Source organism: Trachypithecus francoisi, unplaced genomic scaffold (assembly GCF_009764315.1).
Source record: "Trachypithecus francoisi isolate TF-2019V2 unplaced genomic scaffold, Tfra_2.0 Lachesis_group2, whole genome shotgun sequence".
Lineage (NCBI taxonomy): Eukaryota > Metazoa > Chordata > Mammalia > Primates > Cercopithecidae > Trachypithecus > Trachypithecus francoisi.
The window spans coordinates 120077405-120104207 of record NW_022681465.1 but is presented as its reverse complement, the minus strand read 5'-3'; the positions used below and the strand labels follow the sequence as shown (position 1 = coordinate 120104207).

Sequence of the window (26803 nt, the reverse complement as noted above, 5' to 3'; positions counted from 1 at the left end):
CCTTCCTGATAGTCTGGAAGATTTTATGTCTGTGCCTCCTTCTGTTCCTCCTTGAGGGAGGAACCACGTCTGTTTTACCAATGTATTTGTAATGTTCAGCAGTGTCTGTAACACCCTGCGTGTGGCAGCTATTTAATAGTTCCTTGTTGTTGGGTGGGGACAGAAAGAAAATAATAATGATAATTCTTTGTTGAATGAATGAATAAATAATTTAAGTTCATGTCCTAGAAATCCAGACATCAAGAAAAGAGGGCCGGGCTTGGTGGCTCACACCTATAATCCCAGCACTTTGCAAGGCCAAGACGGGTGGGTTACCTGAGGTCAGGTGTTTGAGATCAGCCTGGCCAACATGGAGAAACCCTATCTCTACTATAAAAATACAAAAATTAGCAGGGTGTGGTGGTGCATGCCTGTAATCCCGGCTACTTGGGGGGGCTGAGGCAAGAGAATCTCTTGAACTCTGGAGGCAGAGGCTGCAGTGAGCCAGGATTGCACCATTGCACTCCTGCCTGGGCGACAGAGTAAGTCTCCATCTCAAAAGAAAAAAAAAAGAAAAAGAAAAAAGGAAAGAGGAACACACATTCCCAGAGGGCTATCTTACAAAATCTAATACATTTTATTCTATTAAATAAAATCAAGTTTATTCAAGGAATGACCAGGAGTTTTCATCACCTTTCTTCCTACCTCTTCTCTCTTCACTCCACCAGATCTGGCATTTAAGGGCCCCGTGGGAGAGGGAGACAGAGAGGCATCGGGTCCTGGAGGCTGGACTTTAAGTGCCTCACACAGTGGCCGCGGCCGCCCATAGTGCACGATGGGGGAAGGAGGCAGTTCCTATGTCCCCAGGGCGGCATCCCAATGACAGGCCTGCCTCCCATGGCTCTGTTCATCCTTTACAAGCCAGCCACTTGCAGAAAAGTGGGGCACTATGTTCCATCCAACCTGCAGGCAACTGGCACAAATGGAGGGGTGTGTGGCTCAGCTTGGCAGCCTAGAGCTCAGGAACCAGGATCCTGAAACAGGAGCTGAAAGGGCCAGAACTGGCACCTTTGGGATCTCACAAAAACGGAAAGAGCCGCTTTTTCACGATATAGAGGACCGTAGCAAGAAACAGAGCCAGCGCAAGGAAGATGAGAAGCTTATCCGTCAGCTCCCGGCGATTGTATTTTGTGATAAGCTTCCGGCCCAGCTGGATGGTCCCTGACATGGACTTAAATTCTTCATTTGCATCCAGGATCGTTCGTGAAGAAGTGACTGAAACAAGAGAGGAAGGAGGCCGAACTCAGAGAGACCGCAGCTCAAGACCCAAAGACCTCACGATGCTGGCTGGGACGCTGATAAAAACCAGCATTCTCCAGCGAGTTCCTCTGAGCTGGAATCAAAGCATGTGGAGACCAGCCAAGGAGTGGACAAGGAAAGGCTCCTCCCCAGGTCCCATCAGCTCCAGAGAGTGAGGTGCTTTGTTTGGGAGTACTTGAACATGAAATGTCACCAGGGAGAAGGGCAAAGAGGCTTGCTCACGCAGCCACCTCCTCAGCTCTCTGAAGCAGATGGACGCTGTTCAGGGGAACCACCAGCCACAAAACCAACCCAAGGATCTTGGGCGGGCACTGTGAGGTCTGTGTTGGGGCAGCAGCCCAAGACACCAGAACCTTCCACCTGTGAGGTGTGGCCTCTAGGACATTTGCTGGCCAGACTGGCTCTTTGCAGGATCTCAAAAGGGCAAGGTGTGCCAGGCTCTGCCTTAAGCCCTCACACATGCCAGTGCCTCAGTCCAGGGACACTGGCTGTAGCTTTAAGAAGGTGACACCTAAGAAGAGGCCAATATCCCTTAAGGGATCATTGTGCCCAGAGTCAGATGTATTTCTGAGTATGGGTATCTGGGCCTGATGCTGAGGGTAGAAAGTGTACCTGGCGAGGTTCTCTCACAAAACAGAGTGAGGCATCATCAGAACAGCCACTGAATAGAATACGTTGAGTGAAAAGGGAAAGTGTAAAGGAACACCTGTGAAATGTTTCCATTTAGGTAAGAAACAGGGAGATAAAATAGTATTTCATTTGCTTAAGTTACAAAAGCTTGGGGGATCACAAAATATTTTTTTAAAAAGACACTGGTAACAGTGGTTGCCTCTGGGAAGTGGACCAGAGGGCTGGCAGGTAGGGGTCAGCTGGAGGTCAGAACAGAGAGTGATCTTTTCTGTGTCCCTTTTGTACTGCCCAGAGCTGTGCTGGCCAATATGGCAGCCCCTAGACATGCAAGGCTGCTGTGCATATAAAAACATGGCTAATCCAAATGGAGATGTCAGTGAGTGTCAAATCCACAAAACGTTTTTTTGTTTGTTTGTCTGTTTGTTTTTGAGATGCAGTCTCACTCTGTCATCCAGGCTGCAGTGTAGTGGCATGATCTTGGTTCATCACAACCTCCACCTCCCGGGTTCAAATGATTCTCCTGCCTCAGCCTCCCGAGTAGCTGGGATTACAGGCATGCACCACACGCCCAGCTAATTTTCTTTCTATATTTTTAGTAGAGACGGGGTTTCTCCATGTTGGCCAGGCTGGTCTCGAACTCCTGACCTCAGGTGATCCACCCGCCTTGGCCTCCCAAAGTGCTGTGATTACAGGTGTGAGCCACTGTGCCTGGCCAAAATCCACAATGTTTCAAAGACTTAATATGAGAAAAAGGGCCAGGTGCAGTGGCTCATGCCTGTGATTCCAGCACTTTGGGAGACTGAGGCGGGCAGATCACGAGGTCAGGAGATCGAGACCATCCTGGCTAACATGGTGAAACCCCGTCTCTACTAAAAATACAAAAAATTAGCCAGGCGTGGTGGCGGGCGCCTGTAGTCCCAGCCACTCGGGAGGCTGAGGCAGGAGAATGGCGTGAACCTGGGAGGCGGAGCTTGCAGTGAGCTGAGATTGCGCCACTGCACTCCAGCCTGGGCGACAGAGCGAGACTCCGTCTCAAAAAAAAAAAAAAAAGAGAAAAAGGAATGTAAAATATCTCAATAATTTTTAATATTAGTTGTATGTTGAAATTACAATATTTTACATAATGGATTAAATAAACTATCTTATTAAAATTAATTTCTTATGTTTCTTTTTACTTTTTAAAATGTGCCTACTAGAAAATTTAAAGTTCCGGCTGGACGCGGTGGCTCAAGCCTGTAATCCCAGCACTTTGGGAGGCCGAGACGGGCGGATCACGAGGTCAGGAGATCGAGACCATCCTGGCTAACATGGTGAAACCCCGTCTCTACTAAAAAATACAAAAAACTAGCCGGGCGACATGGCGGGCGCCTGTAGTCCCAGCTGCTTGGGAGGCTGAGGCAGGAGAATGGCGTAAACCCAGGAGGCGGAGCTTGCAGTGAGCTGAGACCCGGCCACTGCACTCCAGCCTGGGCGGCAGAGCGAGACTCCGTCTCAAAAAAAAAAAAAAAAAAGAAAATTTAAAGTTCCATATGTGGCTCCTGTTACATTTCTGCTGGCAGTCCTGGGCTAGAGTTTTTATCCTTCTCTATGTTGTATGTGTTACCTTTTCACAAAATTAAAAGCTAATAAGTAAATAAGATAAATTATCAGAGGAAACATAGCAGCGTTTTGAAAATGACAGATAAAAGGAGAAAAACAAACACAGAACAGGAATCCTTCTCTGCCCACTTTCTCCATGCCTGCCTGCTGCAATTTCAAAACCCTGAGATCTTGCTATGTAAAAAACTAATAGGCCTTTCTTTTTAAACTTTATTATTATGGAGAATTTCGAACCATCACAAAGTAGACAGCATGATATCATGAAATGTCATGTGTCCACCACCCATAACTAAGGACCACCAACCTCTGAAATCCTGTCCCCCCTCTCCCACAACTCCCAACTCCTGCAATTGTACAGCAAATTCCAGACACCATATTCCTAATGAGCTTTTTGTTTCAAAATTATGGTCCTAGTAGGCTTTTAAATCAAGCTGAATTTGTGAGGCATAAGGAAGGGGTTAAGAACTGTATTCTTCTCTTTTCTTCAATAGCTATCGCTTCTACGAAATGGGCCCCGAGAACACTGGGACCCTCTCAACACCCCAGAAGCCACCAGCATTTGTGTCTCCTTCCCACTCTTAGCAGGGGGTGTCTTGTCGCCACACCACAGCATAAAAGCCCTGGACTCGGCTGGGCGCAGTGACTCATGCCTGTAATCCCAGCACTTTGGGAGGCCCAGGCAGGCGGATCACGAGGTCAGGAGATGGAGACCGTCCTGGCTAACACAGTGAAATCCCGTCGCTACTAAAAATACGAAAAATTAGCCGGGAGTGGTGGTGGTGCCTGTGGTCCCAGCTACTCGGGAGGCTGAGGCAGGAGAATGGCATGAACCCGGGAGGCAGAGCTTGCAGCGAGCCGAGATGGCGCCACTGGCGCCACTACACTCCTACACTCCAGCCTGGGTGACAGAGCGAGGCTCCGTCTCAAAAAAAAAAAAAAAAAGCCCTGGACTCAGAGGCCAAGTTGTCTCCTTGCTCCCTCTCTCTCCAAGCACACACTGAGAGGAAGCCCCTGGCTGGTTCCGAGCCCAAATGTTCAGGTAAGTTGCAAACCCAAGGAGTGACCTTGGGGTCACCTGCTTGCTATCCTTTTGCTTCTGCCTCTTTGGCACACTGAAAAAAAAAGTGGTTCAAAATTATAATTTCTAGGGGTGATCACGGTATTGTAGTTACGGGGTTGTTTCTGCTTTTTCCCCAAAGAGTCCCTTATCTTTTAGACAGCTGTACTGAGATATTTATGGACGATGTCTGGGATTTCCTTCAAAATAATCCAGATGGGGGATGGGCTGAGGGTAGAACTGAAAGGACACTGGCTGGGGTAATGGGCTCAGGGGATTCAAGATACCATGCTTTCTACTTTTGTCCATGTGTGCAATTTCCCAAAAGTGTTTCAAGGACTAAACACCCTTTTTCTGTTGTCTTATACTGAAGGACTCTGGGGAGGGCTGATGTTCTTCTGCGTCACAGAGGAGACACTCTGGGAAAACTATTGGAGGAAACCAGATGGCCTCAAGCAGTCTCTCCTGTAGCCTGTGATTCACATCTTTTAAAAGGAACTCATAGGAAAAATAACATTGGGGAGTATCATTGTAAACTGAGGTCCTAGCAGTCCTACTAGCAGGCGATTCACCAAACATCTCTTGAAGCAACGATTCCCAAACTTGCCAGGCCATATGGGTCCCCAGAGCCCTCACTGAAAATCAGGCTCCCAGGCCCCTTACCCAGCCCTGCCAACACCCTCTCTAGGAGAGGGGCTGGGGACCTCTGCTTTTCACATGGGCCCCTGCAAATGCTCCCCCTGAGGAAACATTGATGGGGGTGTGGGGTCTTCTAGTAAATAGAATATGGGCCGGGCGCAGTATCTCATGCCTGTAATCCCAGCACTTTGGGAGGCTGAGGCGGGCAGATCACCTGAGGTCGAGAGTTCGAGACCAGCCTGACCAACATGGAGAAACCCTGTCTCTACTAAAAATACAGAATTAGCCAGGCGTGGTGGCACATGCCTGTAATCCCAGCTACTCGGGAGGCTGAGGCAGGAGAATTGCTTGAACTCCAGCCTGGGCAACAAGAGACAAACTCTATCTCAAAAAAAAAAAAAAAAAAAAAAAAAGAGAAATACGAGCAGCACATCCCACTCTGGATAAGACCACGGTGTCAAGTCATCTCATGAGGGAGAAGCCACCCAAGTCAGTGAACTTCATGTGGGCTGTGGTGGAGGAGCCCAGAGTGGAGGTGCTGGGACAAGGGCCCTAGAGCAGTGTCTCTGGGAAAAGCTTTCTGCTCCAGGCCCGGCTTTACCTAGAGACTGCATGGCCTCCTCGCTCTGCTGGACCTGCTGGGCCATCATCCTGCTAATCCCCATGAGGCTCTCAGTGATGGTACTGGATGTCTGGGCCAGGCTCTCTTTGGTGGTTTTCCTAAAAGTTCAGAGGAAGAGAAAGGGGAGGAATGTCAACAAAAGCCTCCCTGCAAGAAGGCCCCATATCCAAATGAGATCTCATGTTTTACCTATCCAATTAGTATATATATTTTAAATGATCACATTCAATGCTGGAAAGGGTATGCCGAGACCCACGCCCCTGTGGACTGCTAGTAGGAACATAAACCAGTGCTGCCTTCTGTAAAGCAATTTGCCAATTTAGGAGCCTTGGTAATGTTCAATCCTTTGACTCAATCATCTCATCCCTGGAAATCCCACCAAAGGAGACATCCAAAACGCAGGTAAAGCCTTATGTTCTAAGACGTACCCTGGTGTATTACTTACACTCCTCAAACATTAGAAATGCAAACACACACAGGCGATTGTATTAACATACAATCTACATACTATGTACTGTCAGAATTAGGCTTAAAAAGTTTTTGTTTTTTTTTAAATGAGCAACTCTTGTGCTGAAACAGCAGAATATGAATTTTATGTATGGTACAATTTTGACTTTGTAAGAAATGTAGAAGAAGTAAAAATGAGGGAGGGAATATACCAAAATGTTTATGAGTAATAAGATTCGATATTTTCGGCTGGGCACGGTGGCTCACGCCTGTAATCCTAGCACTTTGGGAGGCTGAGGTGGGTGGATCACCTGAGGTCAGGAGTTCAAGACCAGCCGGGCCAACATGGTGAAACCACATCTCTACTAAAAATACAAAAAATTAGCTGGGTGCAGTCGCGCGCAACTGTAATCCCAGCTACTCGGGAGGCTGAGGCAGGAGAATCGCTTGAACCTGGGAGGCAGAGGTTGCAGTGAGCCAAGATGGCGCCACTGCACTTCAGCCTGGGCTATAAGAGCGAGACTTTGTCTCAGGAAAAAAAAATTGATATTTTAATTTTGTAATTCATACTTTACCAATTTACTACAAATAAGTATGCATTTCTTTCAAACTTAAAAAAAATTACTTACACAATCAAATTAAACACCAAGCTGAAAACAAGAGGGGGTTTCCTACAGTGGGTTGTACACCTTGCCAATTGTTATCCATTTTTATCAGAGCTCAGAAAAATAAAAGAATAAGTACCTTTGCCTTAAGAGATCTCCTCCCTGAAGAAGTTCTGCTTTCTCTAGATTGTCGATTGCAATTTTGCAGGTGAGATTAGCTTTCCTCCATGAGGTCTGATTGCTGGAATTGGAAGGTTCATGTGTGAGTGTGTCCACTCCACCAGGCCATAAGTCAGTTCAATTCACAGCACTTCCTACCAACAAAGGCCACCAGGGGGAAGGCCACCATGGGAGAAGGCCACCAGGCACAGCCTTCAGAGCCCATCCCAACTCCTGCCACTTCCTCCCCCTGGTCCCCCAGCAACTGTTCTTGCTCAGGTCCTGATACCCCTTGACCAGACCCTGAAGGCCATCACGGGGAGGCTCTGTAGCTGTCCCTCTACCACTGTCAGCCCAAGGGGCTGTGAACATGGCACTCCTCTGTGCACAGCTCCACAATGGCTGGACTCAGGGAGACATCCAAACTTCCCATCTAGGCACAGAGGCTCTTCTTCTGTCCTGTTGCCTCTAAGACTGTACTGCTATGGCCTGTGCATTAGTTGGTGCCATCCCTTGAGAACCATGACTTACTCATCTCCAGTATCTTGAACAACCATTTCTGGCCCTTCAGCTGCTGAGTTAATATAGTTTGTAGGAAATGAAAAATGGTGGCCAGGCACAGTGGTTCACACCTGTAATCATAGCACTTTGGGAGGCCAAGGTGGGTGGATTGCTTGAGCCCAGGAGTTCCAGACGACCAGCCTGGGCAACATGGAGAAACCCCATCTCTACTAAAAATACAAAAAATTAGCCAGGCATGGTGGTGGTGCATGCCTGTAGTCCCAGTTACCCAGGAGGCAGAGGAGGGAAGATCACCTGAGCCTGGGAAGTAGAGGTTGTAGTGAGCCATGATGGTACCACTATACTCTAGCCTGGGTGACAGAGTAAGACCTTGTCTCAAGAAAAAAAAAAAAAAAAAACAAGAAGCCAATCTTTCAAAATATTTCTTCAAGGTTTGTTGTTCTTTCCGTACTACAGACCAGTCATGAACAACAGAAACATGATGGATTAGCAGAGCCCTGACTGACATAGCTGATCTACATCCGTCACTTGTGCTAACTTGTGGGTGATAACGGAAAGTTGGTGAACAGCTAGCTTCCTGGAGTTAGAAATATGACAGTTGACTGGGCGCAGTGGCTGACGCCTGTAATCCCACTTTGAGAGGCCAAGGCGGGTGACTCACTTGAGGTCAGGAGTTCAAGACCAGCCTGGCCAACATGGTAAAACCCTGTCTCTACTAAAAACGCAAAAATTAGCTGGACATGATGGCAAGTGCCTGTAATTCCAGTTACTCGGGAGGCTGAGGCAGGAGAACCACTTGAACCTGGGAGGCAGAGGTTGCAGTGAGCCAAGATCGTACCATTGCACTCCAATCTGGGCAATGACAGTGAGACTCCACCTCAAAAAAAAAAAAAAAAAAAAGAAAAGTGACAGTTGTTGATAGACTATGAAAAAGCTAATTGAGTCTAAGAATCAAACTCATACTTCAGAACTCTTATGCAGCCAGCTCAAACCAATCGTGATAATCTCTGGAAATACTCAAAACTCAAAACACAGAGTACGTGAACTGACAGGGTGGTTTTCTAATAGCACCTCTATGCTGAAGGTCTTAATGAGCACCTCCTCCACCATTTCACACCTGCCACTTTAAAGAATCCATTACATCTGAAACAGTTTGCAAGGGGGTTCTGCAGGGCCCTGGGATCCAGAGATGAATGAGGGGTCTGTACCTCTCCTCTACCACTGCACATTCATTTGGGAAAAAGACAAGCAAACAGATACTCACTGTATAGTGTGACAAGCATGATGACCCAAGCAAGCACAACTACTGTTTCAACTGCCAAAGTTTTTTTTTTCCCTTGTTTTTTTTTTTTTTTTTTTTTTTTTTTTTTTGAGACAGGGTCAGCCAGGCACGGTGGCTCACACCTCTAATCCCAGCACTTTGGGAGGCCGAGGCGGGCGGATCACGAGGTCAGGAGATCAAGACCATCCTGGCTAACACGGTGAAACCCCGTCTCTACTAAAAATACAAAAAAAATAGCTGGGCGTGGTGGCGGGCGCCTGTAGTCCCAGCTACTCAGGAGGCTGAGGCAGGAGAATGGCGTGAACCCGGGAGGCAGAGCTTGCAGTGAGCTGAGACTGTACCACTGCACTCCGACCTGGGCGACAGAGCAAGACTCTGTCTCAAAAAAAAAAGAAAAGAGACAGGGTCTCGTTCTGTCTCCTAGGGCTAGAGTGCAGCAGAATGATCACGGCTCACTGTAGCCTTGACCTCCCAAGCCCACTGCCCTCCTGCCTTGGCCTCCCAAGTAGTTGAGACTATAGGCACACATCACCATGCCCCCAGCTAATTTTTTTTTTAATAGATGGGGTCTTGCTTTGTTGCCCAAGATGGTCTTAAACTCCTGGGCTCAAGCAGTCCTCCTGCCTCGGCCCCCAAAGTGCTGAGATTATAGGTGTAAGCTACTGTACCCAGCCCCAAAGTATACATTGACAGCTTTCTCTTTTCTGGCCTGTAATGCCACATTGTGGATGGCCATTCCCAGCTTTAAAACCCATGCTAAGCTGAGCGTGTCTGGCATAACTTACTATACTTTATACAAGGGCTTCTCTGTACTCAGTGTTTATAATCTGAGTAGGCTTGGTGGCTCAGAAAAGCAAAAGCCATCATAACATAAAGTAATCGCGAAACAGCCAAGCCCTGGATCACTGCCCACCACTCATAAAGCCCCCCCTCTGCTTAACTGGCCTCCCCGTGCCTGTGTTTTTGCCAATCGGTGTCCTCCTGACAGCTGACTATTACATACACAGCTGCTTTCAGGGAAGATGATGCTGGTAAATTGCTCAAATCAGACGCAAAGCCACAAATACAGATCTGGCAGAGGCAGACCAGTGAACAAGAGACAAAGAGAAAACCCATATGAATGACGACTTAGCAGGGGTTTCAAAAGAGAATGATCTAGCCAGGCACAGTGGAGTGTGCCTGTAGTCCCAACTACTTGGGAAGCTGAGGTGAGAGGATCGCTTGAGCCTAGGAGTTCGAGGCTGCAGTCAGCTATGACTGTACTCCAGACTGCGCAACACAGCGGGACCTCATTTCTAAAATTAAATTTTTTTAAAATAAATTTTTTTTTTTTTAAGATGGTGTCTCACTCTGTCACCCAGGCTGGAGTGTGGCGATCTCAGCTCACTGCAACCTCTGCCTCCCGGGTTCAAGCAATTCTCCTGCCTCAGCCTCCTGAGTAGCTGGGATTACAGGTGCCCACCACCACGCCTAGCTAATTTTTGTATTTTTAATAGAGACAGGGTTTCACCATGTTGGTCAAGCTGGTCTTGAACTCCTGACCTCGTGATCTGCCCACCTCTGCCTCCCAAAGTGCTGGGATTCCAGGCATGAGCCACCACACCCGGCCAAAAATAAATTTTTAAAAAAGAGAGAGAATGATTTGAATACCTCAAAGATATTTGGAAAAACCCTCTTTATGATTGCTACAAAAGTCAAATGTGAAGGGAAAGATACTGTTTCATGTTGTCTGACAATTTCATCGGAAAAGTTAAACCTCTCCCAATTCAATAACAAGAAATGGCATATAGCTATAATTATATAATCAAGGATTAGCACACACCTGCAATTACAACCTCAATGTTGGTTTTATCTTTTGATCTCAATTTTGTTTAATTTACGGTTTTTGTTGCTTTTTTCTTTTTCTTTTTTTTTTAGATAGCATCCCACTCAAAACCTTCTAAATTGTGGTCCACCTTAAGCAAGTTTTCTTTCTGTAGATTTTTTTCTGGTACCAATTATCCTTAGATAAAAAAATGACCCTGTATTACAAAAGCAATCATATTTTTTGGTTAAAAATACACAATACAGTATAATGTTAAATATGCTTTTGTAAACTATGCACAGCTCCACCTGCTCAGATAGGCCCTATTTATCCCTTCCCCACTCGCCCCGACTTGAGAATTACTGATTAGGAGAGAACATTCCACCCGTGTGCAACTGACGCAATTGGCCGGGTGGGGTGGCTCACACCTGTAATCCCAGCACTTCGGGAGGCTGAGGTGGGTGAATCACATGAAGCCAGTGTTAGAGACCAGCCTGGCCAACATAGCTAAACTCTGTCTCTACTAAAAATACAAAAATTAGCCAGGGGTGATGGCGGGTGCCTGTAATCCCAGCTACTCAGGAGGCTGAGGCAGAAGACTTGCTTGAACTTGGGAGGCAGAGGGCAGAGTGAGCCAAGATCAGACCACTGCACTCCAGCCTGGGTCATGGAGCGCGACACTGTCCCTCAAAAAAAAAAACACCAGTAAGTCAGGCAAATACACGTGCAAGGCTCATAGGGAACAAGTGAGCCAGCAGAGGCTGCTGGCGAGGGCAGGCCCTGCCTACCTGAGCATCTGCTTTTTGTGATTCTCCACTTCCTGGAGTAGAAGTTGTTTCTCTGACTCTTTGTCTTGCTCTTTAGCCAACTGCTCCAGGTCCTTTGAGGAAAAATAACTCCATGTTAAAATGATTTCAAAAGTCAACATGAAAACAGAAGAGCATTTCTATTTCTGCCAAGAGCATACAATAGCACTTGAAGCACCCTTTAAAACAGAACACCTCAGAATGCTAGGTAACATATAACACACATCCTTTTAAATCCATAGCTAAGTCTCCAAGAAAGTAAGGAAAACCCCTATGGCCCAAAAGTGAGAAGGGAACAACAGCTGGAACAGTCAGCCTGGGAGTATGCACGGCTACCCTGGCGTCAGAGCTGCTGCTCCTGTCACCAAGGGCAGGCCCAAAACGAAAAGAAAAACAATGACGAAATACAAGCACACTGATCCCACACTTAGATATCATTAAAATATCAAACTGCTGTTCATTTCCAGATACTCACAATTTCTGTGCCTATTTCATTAAAGACGAGTAATAGGCAGTTTGAGCACTTGAAGGTTTGAGAGCTCATGTAGGGACAGAAAAATGAAGCCTTGGGCCATCTGAGGCTGAGGATGGGAAGATGAACTGAGATCACCACAAATCCAAAACCCACGAAAGGTTATAGACACAGGAAAATAGTCTAGAAAAATGTGCATCTACCAGCACAGAGTGAAAACATGGATGCCTGCCTTTTTTTTGCTATGAGTTCCAAATAGAGGGGTTAAAAAATATCTCCCCTGAGAATTTATAACCAACCAGGGAGCTGCTCCTCCCACTGATCTAGGGTTCAATTTATCTTCCCTGAGTGGTTCGTGAAACTCCATGAAGAAAAATTAACAAAAAAAGTGTTCTCGGTTGGGCATGGTGGCTCACGCCTGTAATCCCAGCAATTTGGGAGGCTAAGGTGGGCAGATCATGAGGGCAGGAGATTGAGACCATCCTGGCTAACACGGTGGAACCCCATCTCAACTAAAAAAACAAAAAATTAGCCGGGCGTGGTGGTGGGCACCTGTAGTCCCAGCTACTCGGGAGGCTGAGGCAAGAGAATGGCGTGAATCCCGGAGGCGGAGCTTGCAGTGAGCTGAGACTGCACCACTGCACTCCAGCCTGGGCAACAGATAGAGACTCCATCTCAAAAAAAAAAAAAAAGTGTTCTCAGACTTGTGATCATCCCAGGAGACCTGGCGGGAAGCTAATGCAAAAACCTCTGTAGAGACTTGGCCTCGACTCAGCTGCACAAAGTCCCTCAGATAAGGTCTGCTGAAGATGAGTGCTCACAGTCCAAAATAACCAAGCACCAAGGAAATAACCTACCATAAGTGAGGGTCAGCAGACATACCCAGAAGTATTAAACCCCAAGAACTTCAGATAAGAGAACCATCAGAGGGACTATAATTAAAGATAGCATTACACCATTCACATTTTTTGGTTTACAAATTAAAACAAGTTCTAGCTTCAATCATGCTATTGATCTGAAATATCAATGTATTTGCTCAATTATACTAATTTACTTATTTATGTATCAATTTGCACATGCTGGTTTGGAACAAGTTTGTGTATCCACCATTTCAATAGCTCAGAGATGACTTTCAATTTATGCCCCCAAATATTGCTGAGGTAGAGAGTAAAAGAAATAATCAACTGTGAATTGGAAAAGTTTTGCAAATGTCATCAATTATTTTCATAATTATTTGTTTAAAATCTGTATTTCCTATTAGAATGCAAATTATACAGGCCGGGTGTGAGGCTCATGCCTATAACCCCAGCACTTTGGGAGGCCGAGGCGGGTGGGATCAGGAGGTCAGGAGATTGAGACCATCCTGGCTAACACAGTGAAACCCTGTCTCCACTAAAAATACAAAAAGAAATTAGCCAGGCGTGGTGGCAGGCGCCTATAGTCCCAGCTACTCGGGAGGCTAAGGCAGAAGAATGGCGTGGACCCGGGAGGCGGAGATTGCAGTGAGCCGAGATCATGCCACTGCACTCCAGCCTGGGCAACAGAACAAGACTCCATCTCAAAAAAAAATGTAAATTTTATGAATAAGCAGAGCTTTATCTCGCATTATTCACTACATATATTCCTTGTGCCCGGGGCACTGAGTCACTGAATGGAAGAATGAATGCATAGGAAAAAGGGAGAGATTAAAAAGGGGGAGAAATGCACAATTTACTCATGAAAGATTGCCCGGAAGTTCTGTCAAAGAGAATCAGTGATAGTTCAGGAGAAAGGAATGGCGCGGTCGAGTAGTTCTCAAATTCCAGTTTGAGAGCTATAAGTACAAAGACAAACACACAGATACTTATACACAGTCAATGCCCAAGACTTACCATGCGCCAAACACACAATTTTGAGGATATGAGGCCAGTTCTCTAGTATCACACAATCTTGTTTGAAACACACAAAAAAGACATTCAAATAAAAGCTAAAAATAGCAAACAAACAGGAATCTTGTATTTATTTCCAGGTATAAAAAGAGTATGTAAATACTTAAGAAATGCAGATTAAAACTGGGATGGGGTTATTCATTTACTGGCCATGTGCTTATTAGGTCCCTACTAGATGCCATCATAAACATGTAAATGTAAACATATTCGTGAGGTCATTTTAATTAGTGAAGGAAATAAACACTGGGTGAGCACCCAGATATTTAAAAAGAACATAAAAATACTCATACTGAAGGTAACAGGTATAGTTGGAGAGTTGAAGTCATGCTGAGTTGAAGAAAAGTCTGTCAAGGAATAAGTTAGCTTAAAAAAAAAGTGGAAGCAGTTCAAATGAATGCCCTTTGATAGAGAACTGACTAAAAAAAAAAAAAAATGACAGCTATTTAGAAAAGAACGAGAGGCCAAGAACGGTGACTCACGCCTGTAATCCCAGCACTTTGGGAGGCCACGGTGGGCAACTGCTCAAGTCCAGGAGTCCAACTCCAGCCTGAGCAACATGGCAAAACCCTATCTTTATAAAAAATACACAAATTAGCTGGGGGGGTGGGGGGGTGGGGGTGGGGTAGCTGCAGTCCCAGCTATTTGGGGGACTGAGGCAGGAGGAAAATCGCTTGAGCCTGGGAAGTCAAGGCTGTGGTGAGCTGAGATTGTACCACTGCACTCTGGACTGGGTGACAGCCCAAGACCCTGTCTCAAAAAAAAAAAAAGAAAAAGAAAAAGAAAAATGAGGACAGTCTCTAATTACTGAAATGGAAAGATTTCCAATGTACGTATAATAAAATTATACTTAATGGCCAGGCGCGGTGGCTCACGCCTGTAATCCCAGAACTTTGGGAGGCTGAGGCGGGCGGATCACAAGGTCAGGAGATCGAGACCAGCTTGGCTAACACAGTGAAACCCCGTCTCTACTAAAAATCTGAAAAATTAGCCAGGCGTGGTGGCATGCACCTGTAATCCCAGTTACTCAGGAGGCTGAGGCAGGAGAATGGCATGAATCCGGAGCTTGCAGTGACCCGAGATCGCACCACTGCACTCTAGCCTGGGCGACAGAGTGAGAGTCCATCTCAAAAAAAAAAGAAAAAAAGAAAAGAAATTTATCTTTTTAAATATTTGAGTAGAGAAACTCTGGAGTGATATATAAGTAACAAAAGTGACTACCTGTTTGGAAGAGGGGAACAGAAAACAAAACTGGGGCATAACTGAGACTTTTCACTGAATGTTGATATTTACAGATACAGACACATATATAAAACATGTAAAAGGAACATCAAAAATAAAAAATTAAGATGATTATATCAGTACTGAAGATGGAGGCAGGAAGAGGTCAGCTAGGTATGGTGATGCTGCTGAAATTCTATAATTAACTCCAATAGCAAAAATTGCACATTTTCAAAATTGCTCTTGAAAATCTCTTAGGTTGGCAATACACAGGACACAGACATACTGTTTCTCAGAGGTCCACCTGGCCAGCTTTTCTACCTGCTTTAGAACAGACTGTCTACCTCTGTTAAGCAAAAATAGAGTTGCTGGTGGGCTTTAGGGGCCATGATATATGAAAAGCACAATTTTTTTTTTTTTTTTTTTTTGAGACAGGGTCTTGCTCTGTCACCCAGGCTGGAGTGCAGTGGCACAATCTCGGCTCAGTGCAACCTCCAACTCCCAGGTTCAAGCAATTCTCATGCCTCAGCCACCTAAACAGCTGGGACTACAGGCACGGGTCACCACGCCCAGCTAATTTTTGTATTTTCAGCAGAGACGGAGGTTCATCATGTTGACTAGGTTGGTCTTGAACTCCTGGCCTCAAGTGATCCACTTGTCTTGGTCTCCCAAAGTGCTGGGATTACAGGAGTGAGCCACTGTGCTGGCCAAAAAAGCACAAGTCTTTAGACCTGATATAGTCTGAATATTTGTCCCTGCCCAAATCTCATGCTGAATGGTAACCCCCAATGTTGGAGGTAGGGCCTGGTGGGAGGTGTCTGGATCATGGGGATGGATCCCTCATCAATGGCATAAGCCATCCCCTTAGTGATAAGTGAGCTCTCACTCCATCTCTCTCTCTCTTGCTCCTGCTTTTGTCATGTGACATGCCTGCTCCCTCTTTGCCTTCTGCCATGACCGGAAGCTTCTTGAAGCCTCCCCAGAAGCAGATGCTGCTATGCTTCCCATACAGCCCACAGAACCATAAGTCAGCTTAACTCATTTTTTAAAATAAATTACCAGCCTCAGGTATTTCTTTATAGCAATGCAAGAAAGACCCAACACAAAACCCCAATACCACAAGACCAGGTGCCACAAGATCTATCCAGGGATGGTGATATGGTTTGGCTGTGTCCCCACCCAAATCTCATCTTGAATTGTAACTCTTACAATTCCCACGTCATGGGAGGAAACTGGTGGGAGGTGACTGAATTAGAGGTGGGTCTTTCCTGCACTATTCTCATGATAGTGAATGAGTCTCATGAGATCTGATGGTTTTAAAAACAGGCGTTTCCCTGCACAAGCTCTCTCTTTGCCTGCCGCCATCCATGTAAGACGTGACTTGCTCCTCTTTGCCTTCTGCCATGATCGTGAGGCCTCCCAAGCCATGTGAGAAGTCCATTAAACTTCTTTTTCTTCCCAGTCTCAGGTATGTCTTTATCAGCAGTATGCAAATAGACTCATACAGATGGGCAGATCCATGACACCCACCTCACCATCACTGAAGGCACAGCAGTGGAAACATCTCCACTATTCAAACTGCTACTTCTAAGAGACCTCCAGAAGTCTAGAGGAGCAAGCAAGTTTCCACACTCAGAGTACCTCCTGACACTCCTGGGTCCCATTAGGGCAGAGTAAGTGCTAGTTCTCTGCCAACCCAACATTAGGTCCTGTGGCGATGGTGAGAACAATCCCAGGAGAAAACTCAGGAAACTCCAGGATAAAAATGGAGAACCTAAGACATCAGACTGAAATTACTAGAAACCCTCAGGAAATAAGGAAGAAGAAATCAAGAAACCAGAAAAACCATCAGAATAGTAATCAACACTTGGAGTGACCAGGAGATCCAGAGTTTCTTAAAAGAATGTAATTATCTCAAATTTAAAGAATTGAGGAAGAAGAATCATGAACAATATAAAGCAACTGCCTCGTGTTTCAAGTAGAGGGGCATGAAGAGGAGCTGGCAGGAATGTCTCCAGATAATGACAAGTTTGCAGGACTTTTACTGGACTACTCATGAGGCCAACTAGAGGCCAAGGAGCCAACCCTGTTCCTGTCCTCATGGAGAGGGCCTACACAGGATTCCAGGATACAGATGGACGACATCTTTTTAGGTGTGCAGACCCAGTCATCCTTCCAACTCCTGAGTTCCAGCTCTAGGCCTGTGCCATTCCTGTTCACTTTTTGAGGGGCTGCTGTGGGCCCCTCTACCTATGAGCTGCATGCAGGATCCTTGGATGCCCAGATGGGAGCCTTGAAACATGAGCCCTCCATAGTCAGCTCTATACCTGTTTCCTGGCTTTTTCTCAGCAGCCTCTAGACCCACAAAACAGTGGTCTTCGTCGTCTGATTCTGATCTAGATCCTGAACTTGGAAACAATTAGAACCCAAATCCCAATTGTGTCTGAAGGCAACACAACAGTCTGGGCTTATGCCTGTAATCCCAGCACTTTCAGAGGCTGAGGCAGGAGGATTGCCTGAGCCCAGGAGCTTAAGACTAGCCCAAGCAACACAGTGAGACTCCATCTCTATTAAAAAAAAAAAAAAAAATTGGTTTGTTTTTGAGACAGTCTTGCTCTGTCACCCAGGCTAGAGTGCAGTGGCATGATCTCAGCTCACTTCAACCTCTGCCTCCTGGGTTCAAGTGATTCTCCTGCCTCAGCCTCCCAAGTAGCTGGGATTACAGGTGCACACCACCATGCCCAGCTAATTTTGGCATTTTTAGTAGAGATAGGGTTTTGCCATGTTGGCCAGGCTGTTCTCAAACTACTGGCCTCATTTTCATTTTTAAAAATGAAAGCAGGCCGGGCGCGGTGGCTCAAGCCTGTAATCCCAGCACTTTGGGAGGCCGAGACATGCGGATCACGAGGTCATGAGATCAAGACCATCCTGGCTAACACGGTGAAACCCCATCTCTACTAAAAAATACAAAAAACTAGCCGGGCGAGGTGGCGGGTGCCTGTAGTCCCAGCTACTCGGGAGGCTGAGGCAGGAGAATGGCGTGAACCTGGGAGGCAGAGCTTGCAGTGAGCTGAGATCCGGCCACTGCACTCCAGCCTGGGCGACAGAGCAAGACTCCCTCTCAAAAAAAAATGAAAGCAACAGAATAATATGACCTATACAGTGGTGCACAACCCTTTGCCCAGCCCAGTGTAATAAGAATAAAATGTGAAATAAATAAAACAAACAAACCAAACTGCTACTTGTCACCCTCTAGTGTTTTTTGAGACAGCACATATACCATAGTTGAATTCAGGCATATTGAATGTGTACATGATGTGACTGGTGACTACTGAAATAAGGAAGATGCTGAGCAGAGTAACAGCATTAAAAAAAAAAAAAAAAAAACCCAGGAGTGTGATGGATTGAGGTAGTGAATGAATGAATAGGGTAGAAAGAACGGCAGAGAAGAGAAAGTATTTGAAGTAGCCCCAGGGTTTCAAACATTCCAAGGATAATGGTGTTCCTGCCATGGAACAATGGTGTTCCAGCTGTTGACACAGCTGGCAGTGTTCTGCACGCTAAAGTTTCTCATTTTTACCTGGAGAGCAGGTTAGTACAGAGTCACCCTCACTGTCTAAGTGTTGACTGCTCCTATCAGCTGGTGTTTGAAGAACCCAGACGGCTCTCAAGCAGAGGATATACCCAGGACTGAGCCCCCTTCATTGACAGATACTCAGCATCTCAGTTCTGAGAATACCCACCTGTATTCTGTGACGCAACTGTTGAAATTTCTCTTTTACTTTAGTGTTCAGTTCAGTAAGAGCACTTAAGGGTCCTGAACAATCACGGATATCCTAGGAGACATTGAACAGATGAAAGGCCTTTCTCAAGGCAATGAAATGAAATGACACCATCCATACAGTGAGAGAGTTAGTTTAGACCAACTAATATTAATGTACTGATACTGACTATAATTCATCCTGATCTTTGCTGTTTACCTCTGCAACACAAGCAAAAACATTATCATTGGCATTTTTCTCATTCCTCTTTAGATTAATGTTGAATTAATATAAAAGCCTAGAAAGAAACACAACTGCTTTGACCTAATTTTTAGTGCCTAAATTTTAACAAAACATTACCTGGCCAGTATGAAAAAGCTTAAAACAGCTTATATGCCCAACAAGAATGGACATGCGAAAGTTATACTATAACTTTAGAACCTTAGATCCTTCCAACTTGTAAGATCAGGATGTTTAAAGATCTGGCCTCATATGATGAGATTAACTTTTTCAGTGTGATTTTACAAACTGTCAGTGATAAGTTAGAGTGTTTATATAAACATGTTTAAGGGTAGATTTAGAATCTGTTGCTGGACATTCAGAATTACTGGTGCCAGTTTTCAGAGCAGGCTCTGGAGACAGACCATGTGGATTCGAATCCTGGCTGTAGCAATTTATTAGCTGTGTAAAGTTACCTGGAAAGTTATTTAAATTCTCTGTGTCTCAGTTTCCTCATCACAACCCTACTTACCTCAGAGAACATCATAGATTATGTATGTATGTAAAGCACTTAGCAGAGCTGCTGGAACACGGTAAGGGTGTAATACATCCAGCTATAATCAATCTTTCTCATCAGCAATCACAAGAACCCAAATGTTAGAAAGAGTACAGAAGGGTGCCTGAGCAATTTAGATTATGTGAAAATGTAATTTCATTTGTATGAAACCTAAGTTTATTTTTCTATAACTGGCCCAGAAGTTTTGTAATGTATACATCAGAGAAGTGAAGTTCAAGACGTTTTTTTTGTTTGTTTGTTTTTTGAGGCGGAGTCTCGCTCTGTCCCCTGGACTGGAGTGCAGTGGCCGGATCTCAGTTCACTGCAAGCTCCCCCTCCCAGGTTTACGCCATTCTCCTGCCTCAGCCTCCCAAGTAGCTGGGACTACAGGCGCCCGCCACCTCGCCCGGCTAGTATTTTTTTGTATTTTTAGTAGAGACGGGGTTTCACTGTGTTAGCCAGGATGGTCTCGATCTCCTGACCTCGTGATCCGCCCGTCTCGGCCTCCCAAAGTGCTGGGATTACAGGCTTGAGCCACCGCGCCCGGCCAAGAAGTTTTAAATATCTGCATCAAATTTCACTTTTTCTCTGGTTATTAATTTAATCACACTTCTTTGCACCGTATTTGTTTATTCTGCATCTAATTTGGTTTATTCTGCATCTGGTTTATCTGGGGAGCCCTACTTTCCTGCACTTTTTGCCACACCTTGTTACAAACTCTGAGTCTACATCTAATGTTTAGTGACTTTGTTGAAAATGATTTGCTTTAAAAACCAAGGTTTAGGCGAGGCGCAGTGGCTCACGCCTGTAATCCCAGCACTTTGGGAGGCTGAGGGGAGCAAATTACGAGGTCAGGAGATCAAGACCATCTTGGCTAACACGGCGAAACCCCGTCTCTACTAAACAAAATACAAAAATGAGCTGGGCGTGGTGGCGGGCGCCTGTAGTCCCAGCTATACGGGAGGCTGAGGCAGGAGAATGCCATGAAACCAGGAGGCGGAGCTTGCAGTGAGTAGATCGTGCCACCTGTGCTCCAGCCCGGGCGACAGAGCGAGACTCCGTCTCAAAAACAAACAAAAACAAAAAACAAAACAAAACAAAAAAAGTTTAAAGCTCTTGGTTTCTTTTTGCTAAACTCATGGAACCGTGTCTACATTCCTAATTCTTGTCTACGTCAACTCGTTTATTTTACCTCTACCCTTAAATGGCTTAAGGCGAAAACACCTCATTTCCTCTCTGTTCAAACGGGGTAACACTCTTAAGGTGTTATTCCTAGGTTGACTTTCCCAGTCCAGGTCACAGTTTTGCCATTGACCCAGGCCTGCCTTCTAACCTAGGCCTTGGCGCCGTACTCGATTTCCTCAAGCATAAAATCACAACTACCGTCCAGGTTACATTCGTTTCACCTGGTGCCTCCCGAGCCAGGTGCCCTTGGATGCCAGGGGAGCTGGCCAGCAGGGGGCGGGGCTAGCTGCCTACTGGGCGCTACCAGAGGTGGGGAAGCAGCGTCAGAGGGCTGGACCAAGCAGGGTGGCAAGTAGGTTATGAGGTGGTCAGGGGCGGGGCGACGACCAAGGCTGCAAGTGGAAGTGGCAAAGCCGAGCCTCGAAGCAGTAGCTGGGTCAGGGGCGGAGAACAGTTGGGTGCTCTGGAGATGGGCGATCCGGCGGCACCCGGAAAAAGGATCAAGGCCAGCAGTCACGGGGACACAACCAAATGGGGACGAGGGCGGGTAGCCGGCCATGGGGCGGAGCCAGTGGCCTGGGAAACCAAGTGGGGAAAGTTCGGGAATGACACTACCGAGCTCACAGACCAGCAGAGCTTGGGTTAGGGCTGCTGGAGCCCGGAAGGGGTCCCGGGATCAGTACCTGAATAAGCGCCTTCACCTCCAGGTCAAATTTGACAATCTCTTGGTTACAGATCCGGACGTGGACATCTTGGGGAGCCGCCATGTTGGAGACGCCGGTTACGGGCGGCGGCAGGGCCCAAGTTCAAACGCGTTTTCGCACCGCCTTCTCTACCTCCCCACCCAGTCTCGGGGCAGCGCCCCCTAGAGACCGGCGAAAATGGCAAGCTTGGGTCCCTGCGCAGAGTTGGGACTTTCCCTGACACGTGTAGGGAAATCAGCCTCTCCTCTTGGTATGGCCTTAATATCATGGAGAGGAAGAGAAGAGGGAATATCAATAATGCTTCACAGTGGTCTCTTTCCATCTTCCTTCTGTCAGGCATTCTAATAACTATATATTTTTTGCATAGAAAAAAGACTGGAAGAAAAGTATCAATTGAGATGTCTCTGGAAAGTAGAAGTGACAATTTTTTGTTTCTTCAAACTTTCTTATATTTTTAATATTTTCTACAGTGAGTATAAATTGTGGAGTAAAAGAGAAAATGATAAATGTTATATATTTTTATTTTTATTTTTATTTTTTTTTTTATTTTTATTTTTTATTTATTTTTTTTTTTTGAGACGGAGTCTCGCTCTGTCGCCCAGGCTGGAGTGCTGTGGCCGTATCTCAGCTCACTGCAAGCTCCGCCTCCCGGGTTTAGGCCATTCTCCTGCCTCAGCCTCCCGAGTAGCTGGGACTACAGGCGCCCGCCACCTCACCCAGCTAATTTTTTGTATTTTTAGTAGAGACGGGGTTTCACCGTGTTAGCCAGGAATATATTTTTTAAAGTATGGAGTTCAGTAGAATCAGTAGAGTACTTCCTATCACTCCAACACATGATCTGAGGGATCTTTGTAAAACACGAAATTGATCAAGTCGCCTCCCTGTATGCAGCCCTCCTATGGCTTCTGGTGGTTCCCTTTTGTATACAACTGGATTTATTAAATCTACCTTGCTGGGGTAGTTTTGATGGATTTACGTAGTTTTGATGGAAATGTCAGAGGAAACCCTCAACAAATGGTGGCTCTTTTATTTTTGTTAGTAAATAATCCAAGTTTCTTAGCTGGTCCTCAAGGTCATCAGCCACCCCACCCTGCGCCCTTCCTGGATTGCTCAAGCTCTTTCTGGATGTGTAGCCTTATAATGTGGTGTTCCCTCTCCCTAGAAAGCTTTTCCCCTACTCGACCCCACTCCATCTGCTTTTGTTCGGGTCACTTCAGTAAGAATAGATTGTGAGGACCTAAATGCTTAGGACCTGAATGTTCATCTCTCTTAATCCTCACAACCACCCTTGAAATTGCACTACACTAGTATCACACTTCAGGAGATGAGCTGAAAGTAGATTAAAATACCAACCAACCAACCCTGTCGCAAGATTACCTATCTTGAAAGTGGTACAGCCTCTACTGAAAGCCATCTTTTCCCCAAAAAATCAATATGGCTCCCACCTGTTGTAAGCAGGGCTCTGTGCTTGTCTGTGTTGCTACAGGCCTCTACACACCCTCTCGTAAGGTATTCATCACCCTACTGCACCTAATAGGCAGTGTATCCCGGGCTTGGCATCTGCCTGGGCTCAAATCCTGTCCACAGCACTGCATGCCTGTGCTTCAGTCTCCTCAGAGGCTAACTGGTGATAATCAATAGCACCAACTTCACAGATTGGATAATTAAATGAGATAATACATGAAAAGCACCAAGCACAGTGTGCTAATGTGGCATACGGTAAGATCTCAATTCCCGTTAGCTTCTGTTATTCTACTACTAGCCAACATTTTGGGAGCACTTCCTATGTGCCAGGAACTTTGTACTAAGTGCTTCATGTGTGTCTCGCTTAACTCTCACAACAACTCTGTGAGATAAAAACGGGGCAGAGAGGAATAATGACTTGCCCACAGCAAATGGAGTTGCTAGGTCAAAGGATATATGCATTCTGACGTAGGCCGGGCGCAGTGGCTCAAGCCTGTAATCCCAGCACTTTGGGAGGCCGAGACGGGCGGATCACGAGGTCAGGAAATCGAGACCATCCTGGCTAACATGGTGAAACCCCGTCTCTACTAAAAAAATACAAAAAACTAGCCGGGTGAGGTGGCAGGCGCCTGTAGTCCCAGCTACTTGGGAGGCTGAGGCAGGAGAATGGCGTAAACCCGGGAGGCGGAGCTTGTAGTGAGCTGAGATCCGGCCACTGCACTCCAGCCTGGGCGACAGAGCGAGACTCTGTCTCAAAAAAAAAAAAAAATTCTGACGTATTACCAAATTGCTCTTCCTAGGGATTATGTCAATCCATACTCCCTCCAGCAACATGGCATAAATGCCTGTTTCCCGTGGCCTCCTCAACATGATAGGTTAACAAACATTGGAAGTTTTGCCGATCTGATTAGGTGAAAAGGGCTTTAGTTTGCACTTAACCATGAAGGAGGCTGAGAAACTCTACGTATGCTTCAGAGCTATTTGTATTTATTCTGTTGTCTGCTCGTCGTTCTATTGGGTTGTTGGTTTTTTTCAAATCCGTTTCCAGGAACTCTATATATTAGGAGGATTAGTCCTTAGAGATGAGTTTCAAAGCTTTTCTATTTTCTTTTTTTTTTTTAAAGACATCTACAGCCTTAAAAAGTCTATAGAATTTTGATTTGGCTTATGGTGTTTTGGTATTAAACATTTCGTTAATCTTGTTTTACACTGAATGTATCAATCTTCATTTATGATTCTTGGATTCAGGGTCCAAGTTGGAAAAGCCTTCTCCACTTACAGGGATTTAAAGGAATTGCCCACATTACCTTGTAGTGTTTCTATGGGTGGTTTTTTGTGACTTTTTTTTTTACACTTAGATCATTATCTATTTTGAAATATATGTTGGCTTATGGTGTGAGATACAGACCCAATTTTACTTTTTCGGGAGGTTACTCGGTTATTCCAATACTATTTAATGAAGAGTCTACCTTTTTCTCACTGGTTCTGGATGCCACATTTGCCATACTAAATTGTCGTATATATTTGAGTCTACTTTTAGACCTTCTATTCTGTTTGACTGGCCTATTCATGCATCAAAATGAGTTTTAACTACTATGGTTTTATTATGACTTTTAATATCTGCTAGGATTAAATACCTCTTCCCCTTGTCCCCCGCATCACTGCCCCCTCACCCCCACTGCCTACCAGCATCTTTCAGCTATTTTATCCCTGTGTAAACTTTTTTTTTTATAACCTCTTGGTATGTTTTCTTAGCACATTACACTTTTAGCAACATTTTATTTTTAATTTAACTTGGCACTGTTAGTTTTATGTCACTGCTCCTGTTTTTAAGAACTTGGTGTATCTTTCAATTTATTTCAGTTTCCTTCTGTGTCCTTCACGGTACTTTCAAAGTTTTCTTTATCCTAGGCCTTGTATACATTTTCTATTAAGTTTATTAGTTATTAAGTTATTCTAAAGTTTATTCCTGGTAATATTTTAAGGTTAAAACCTTGTAAAGAAACTGAGGTTTACTTTCTTCAGGCCACTCCAGTGTTTTGGATACTCACATAGAAGCTCCCTATTTAGGACAGCAGAGAAGCCCCAAAGCCAGCAGTTGGCAGACCTGCGCATATGCCCTTAGGACCCTTTCACATCATGCTTCTTGTTGGATATTTGTATGCAATCAACAGTCCCCAGTTGCATCTCTATGCTGCAGTTAAAGAAAAAAACATAAACTCCCTTTTTTCTCTACCCTCCAATATACTTCCTTCCAATAAGGAGACCCAATCCTAAACCTTAAGCTAGAGGCCATCTTCGAGGAACAGATATGCAGTCTGGTGATCATTACATCCAATTACTGATTCCTCTTAACTCTGTTTTGCTTCCCCTATCACCTTTACCCACTGATCCTGAGACTAGCTTTTGTTTATCTGCTAGGTTTTGGCTTTCTTTTTGGTTTTTAGATTCTAAGGCCTTTATCCCCCGCTACAGAGACATCCTTCCAAATACTGTGACTTGGCCTGATCCCAAATAGATGAATACAAATTATTTCTGTAGTGGAGCAAGCCAACTGAGGTTGGAGTTCTATAATCATATAAGGTAGGCCTGGGGCTAGTCTCCTCACCTGAGTCTAGTCTCTTTTGTAAAATGTACATGACCACCAGCCTCACTGGGCCCTTGAGAGTAGCAGCTGAGTTTCCTGTAACAAAAAAGCACCTAGTGGAGTCCTTAAGGAATGCCACTCCCTCCCCTAGGGCTAACACCTTCTTCCTGCTCTGAACCTTTTAACTGGGATATTATAGTATTTCCCAGCCAATTTTTTTTTTTTTTTCAAATTCTCCACTGTACTGTGGCTAAACAGCTCACCAACTGAATGACCCATCTAACTGGATGCTATCCACAGGTTTAGTTTCCTAAGGACTATACTGATCTGGCTCACCCAGCCCTTTAACAGTCTCAAGACCTTGACAGAGGCTCCTGTGAGCAGTGGTCTTGAGAGATAAGTCCTGATGCAGAACCAGTCCATGGGAGGTCATGTCCCTCCCCTTTGTTTCTTGATGGCCCCACTGTCACTCACATGAAACAAAGAGGGTTTCTTCAAGGGTCCAGGATACTAAGAACACAAGTCTATCAATTCTCTAAAATATGCCACTAGATGTGGTACCTGTGTCCTTGAAAACACCTCGGCAACGATAATGTACCTGGAGCCCTTTGCATGTCTGTAACAGCTCCCGTGTTGTTCAGCAGTCCTGTTCACATGCTGGCTGTGAGTTCCTGGAGTTCTCTTTCATCTCTCTATTGCCCAGTACCTAGCACAGGTCCTGGCAGAGTAAGTGCTCCACCAATATTTGCTGGCTGACTTTCAGCCACATACTCTGATGGTAGCCTTTACTTAGGTCTCTGGACTTAAGGCTCTATGTATATGCCCAGCTTAGCTTGGAGACTTACTTAGAATGATTAAACACACAAACACATACAAATGTTTAAATCAGGAGAGACTCAAAGTATTTTATTTCCCATGGAGAACACTTGCCCAAAGATTCAAAGAGGAGAACTAAGAGTATCCTCTAAACTGTGAAGAATGCAAATGCTTGTACCAACAAATAATTCTATCTAATAGCTAAATGTCAGTAAAATATTGAAAAATCAACCTATCGTGTCAAAAAAATGTTAGCTCTTTGATTACTACCACGAGAGGAGCAGCAGACCAGCAGTTCTCCACTCTCTAGAGTGATTTGGAATTTCTGTGGAATAGGTTATTTTGAGGAGTGGATGGTTACCTAGGTAAGCATGATATAAGTACAGAAAGGAAGGGTGAAAATACGAGGCAAACAATTCAGA

At 45.3% G+C, this 26803-nt stretch overlaps 1 protein-coding gene across 1 annotated transcript; it reads right to left on the bottom strand.

Annotated features, from left to right (window-relative positions):
- Positions 1-593: 593 nt before the first annotated feature.
- BNIP1 (BCL2 interacting protein 1) lies at positions 594-21679 on the bottom strand. The gene is made up of 6 exons (XM_033180317.1): positions 21494-21679; positions 18833-18925; positions 11454-11545; positions 7038-7139; positions 5826-5944; positions 594-1254 (listed from the first exon to the last, which is right to left on the bottom strand). The coding sequence occupies exons 1-6, from the start codon at positions 21575-21577 to the stop codon at positions 1058-1060; spliced, it is 687 nt and encodes a 228-aa protein (XP_033036208.1). The 5' UTR covers positions 21578-21679; the 3' UTR covers positions 594-1057.
- Between the last annotated feature and the right edge of the window lie 5124 nt (positions 21680-26803).

What these genes read in the sequence shown, in the direction of transcription:
- BNIP1 (XM_033180317.1), bottom strand. Translation starts at nt 21,577, where the DNA reads ATGGCGGCTCCCCAAGATGTCCACGTCCGGATCTGTAACCAAGAGATT. An exon ending in AGTTGCGTCACAGAATACAG is followed by an intron (nt 11,546 to 18,832) that starts GTGGGTATTCTC and finishes TTTTCCTCAAAG; the next exon opens with GACCTGGAGCAGTTGGCTAA. An exon ending in CACAAAAAGCAGATGCTCAG is followed by an intron (nt 7,140 to 11,453) that starts GTAGGCAGGGCC and finishes TTCCAATTCCAG; the next exon opens with CAATCAGACCTCATGGAGGA.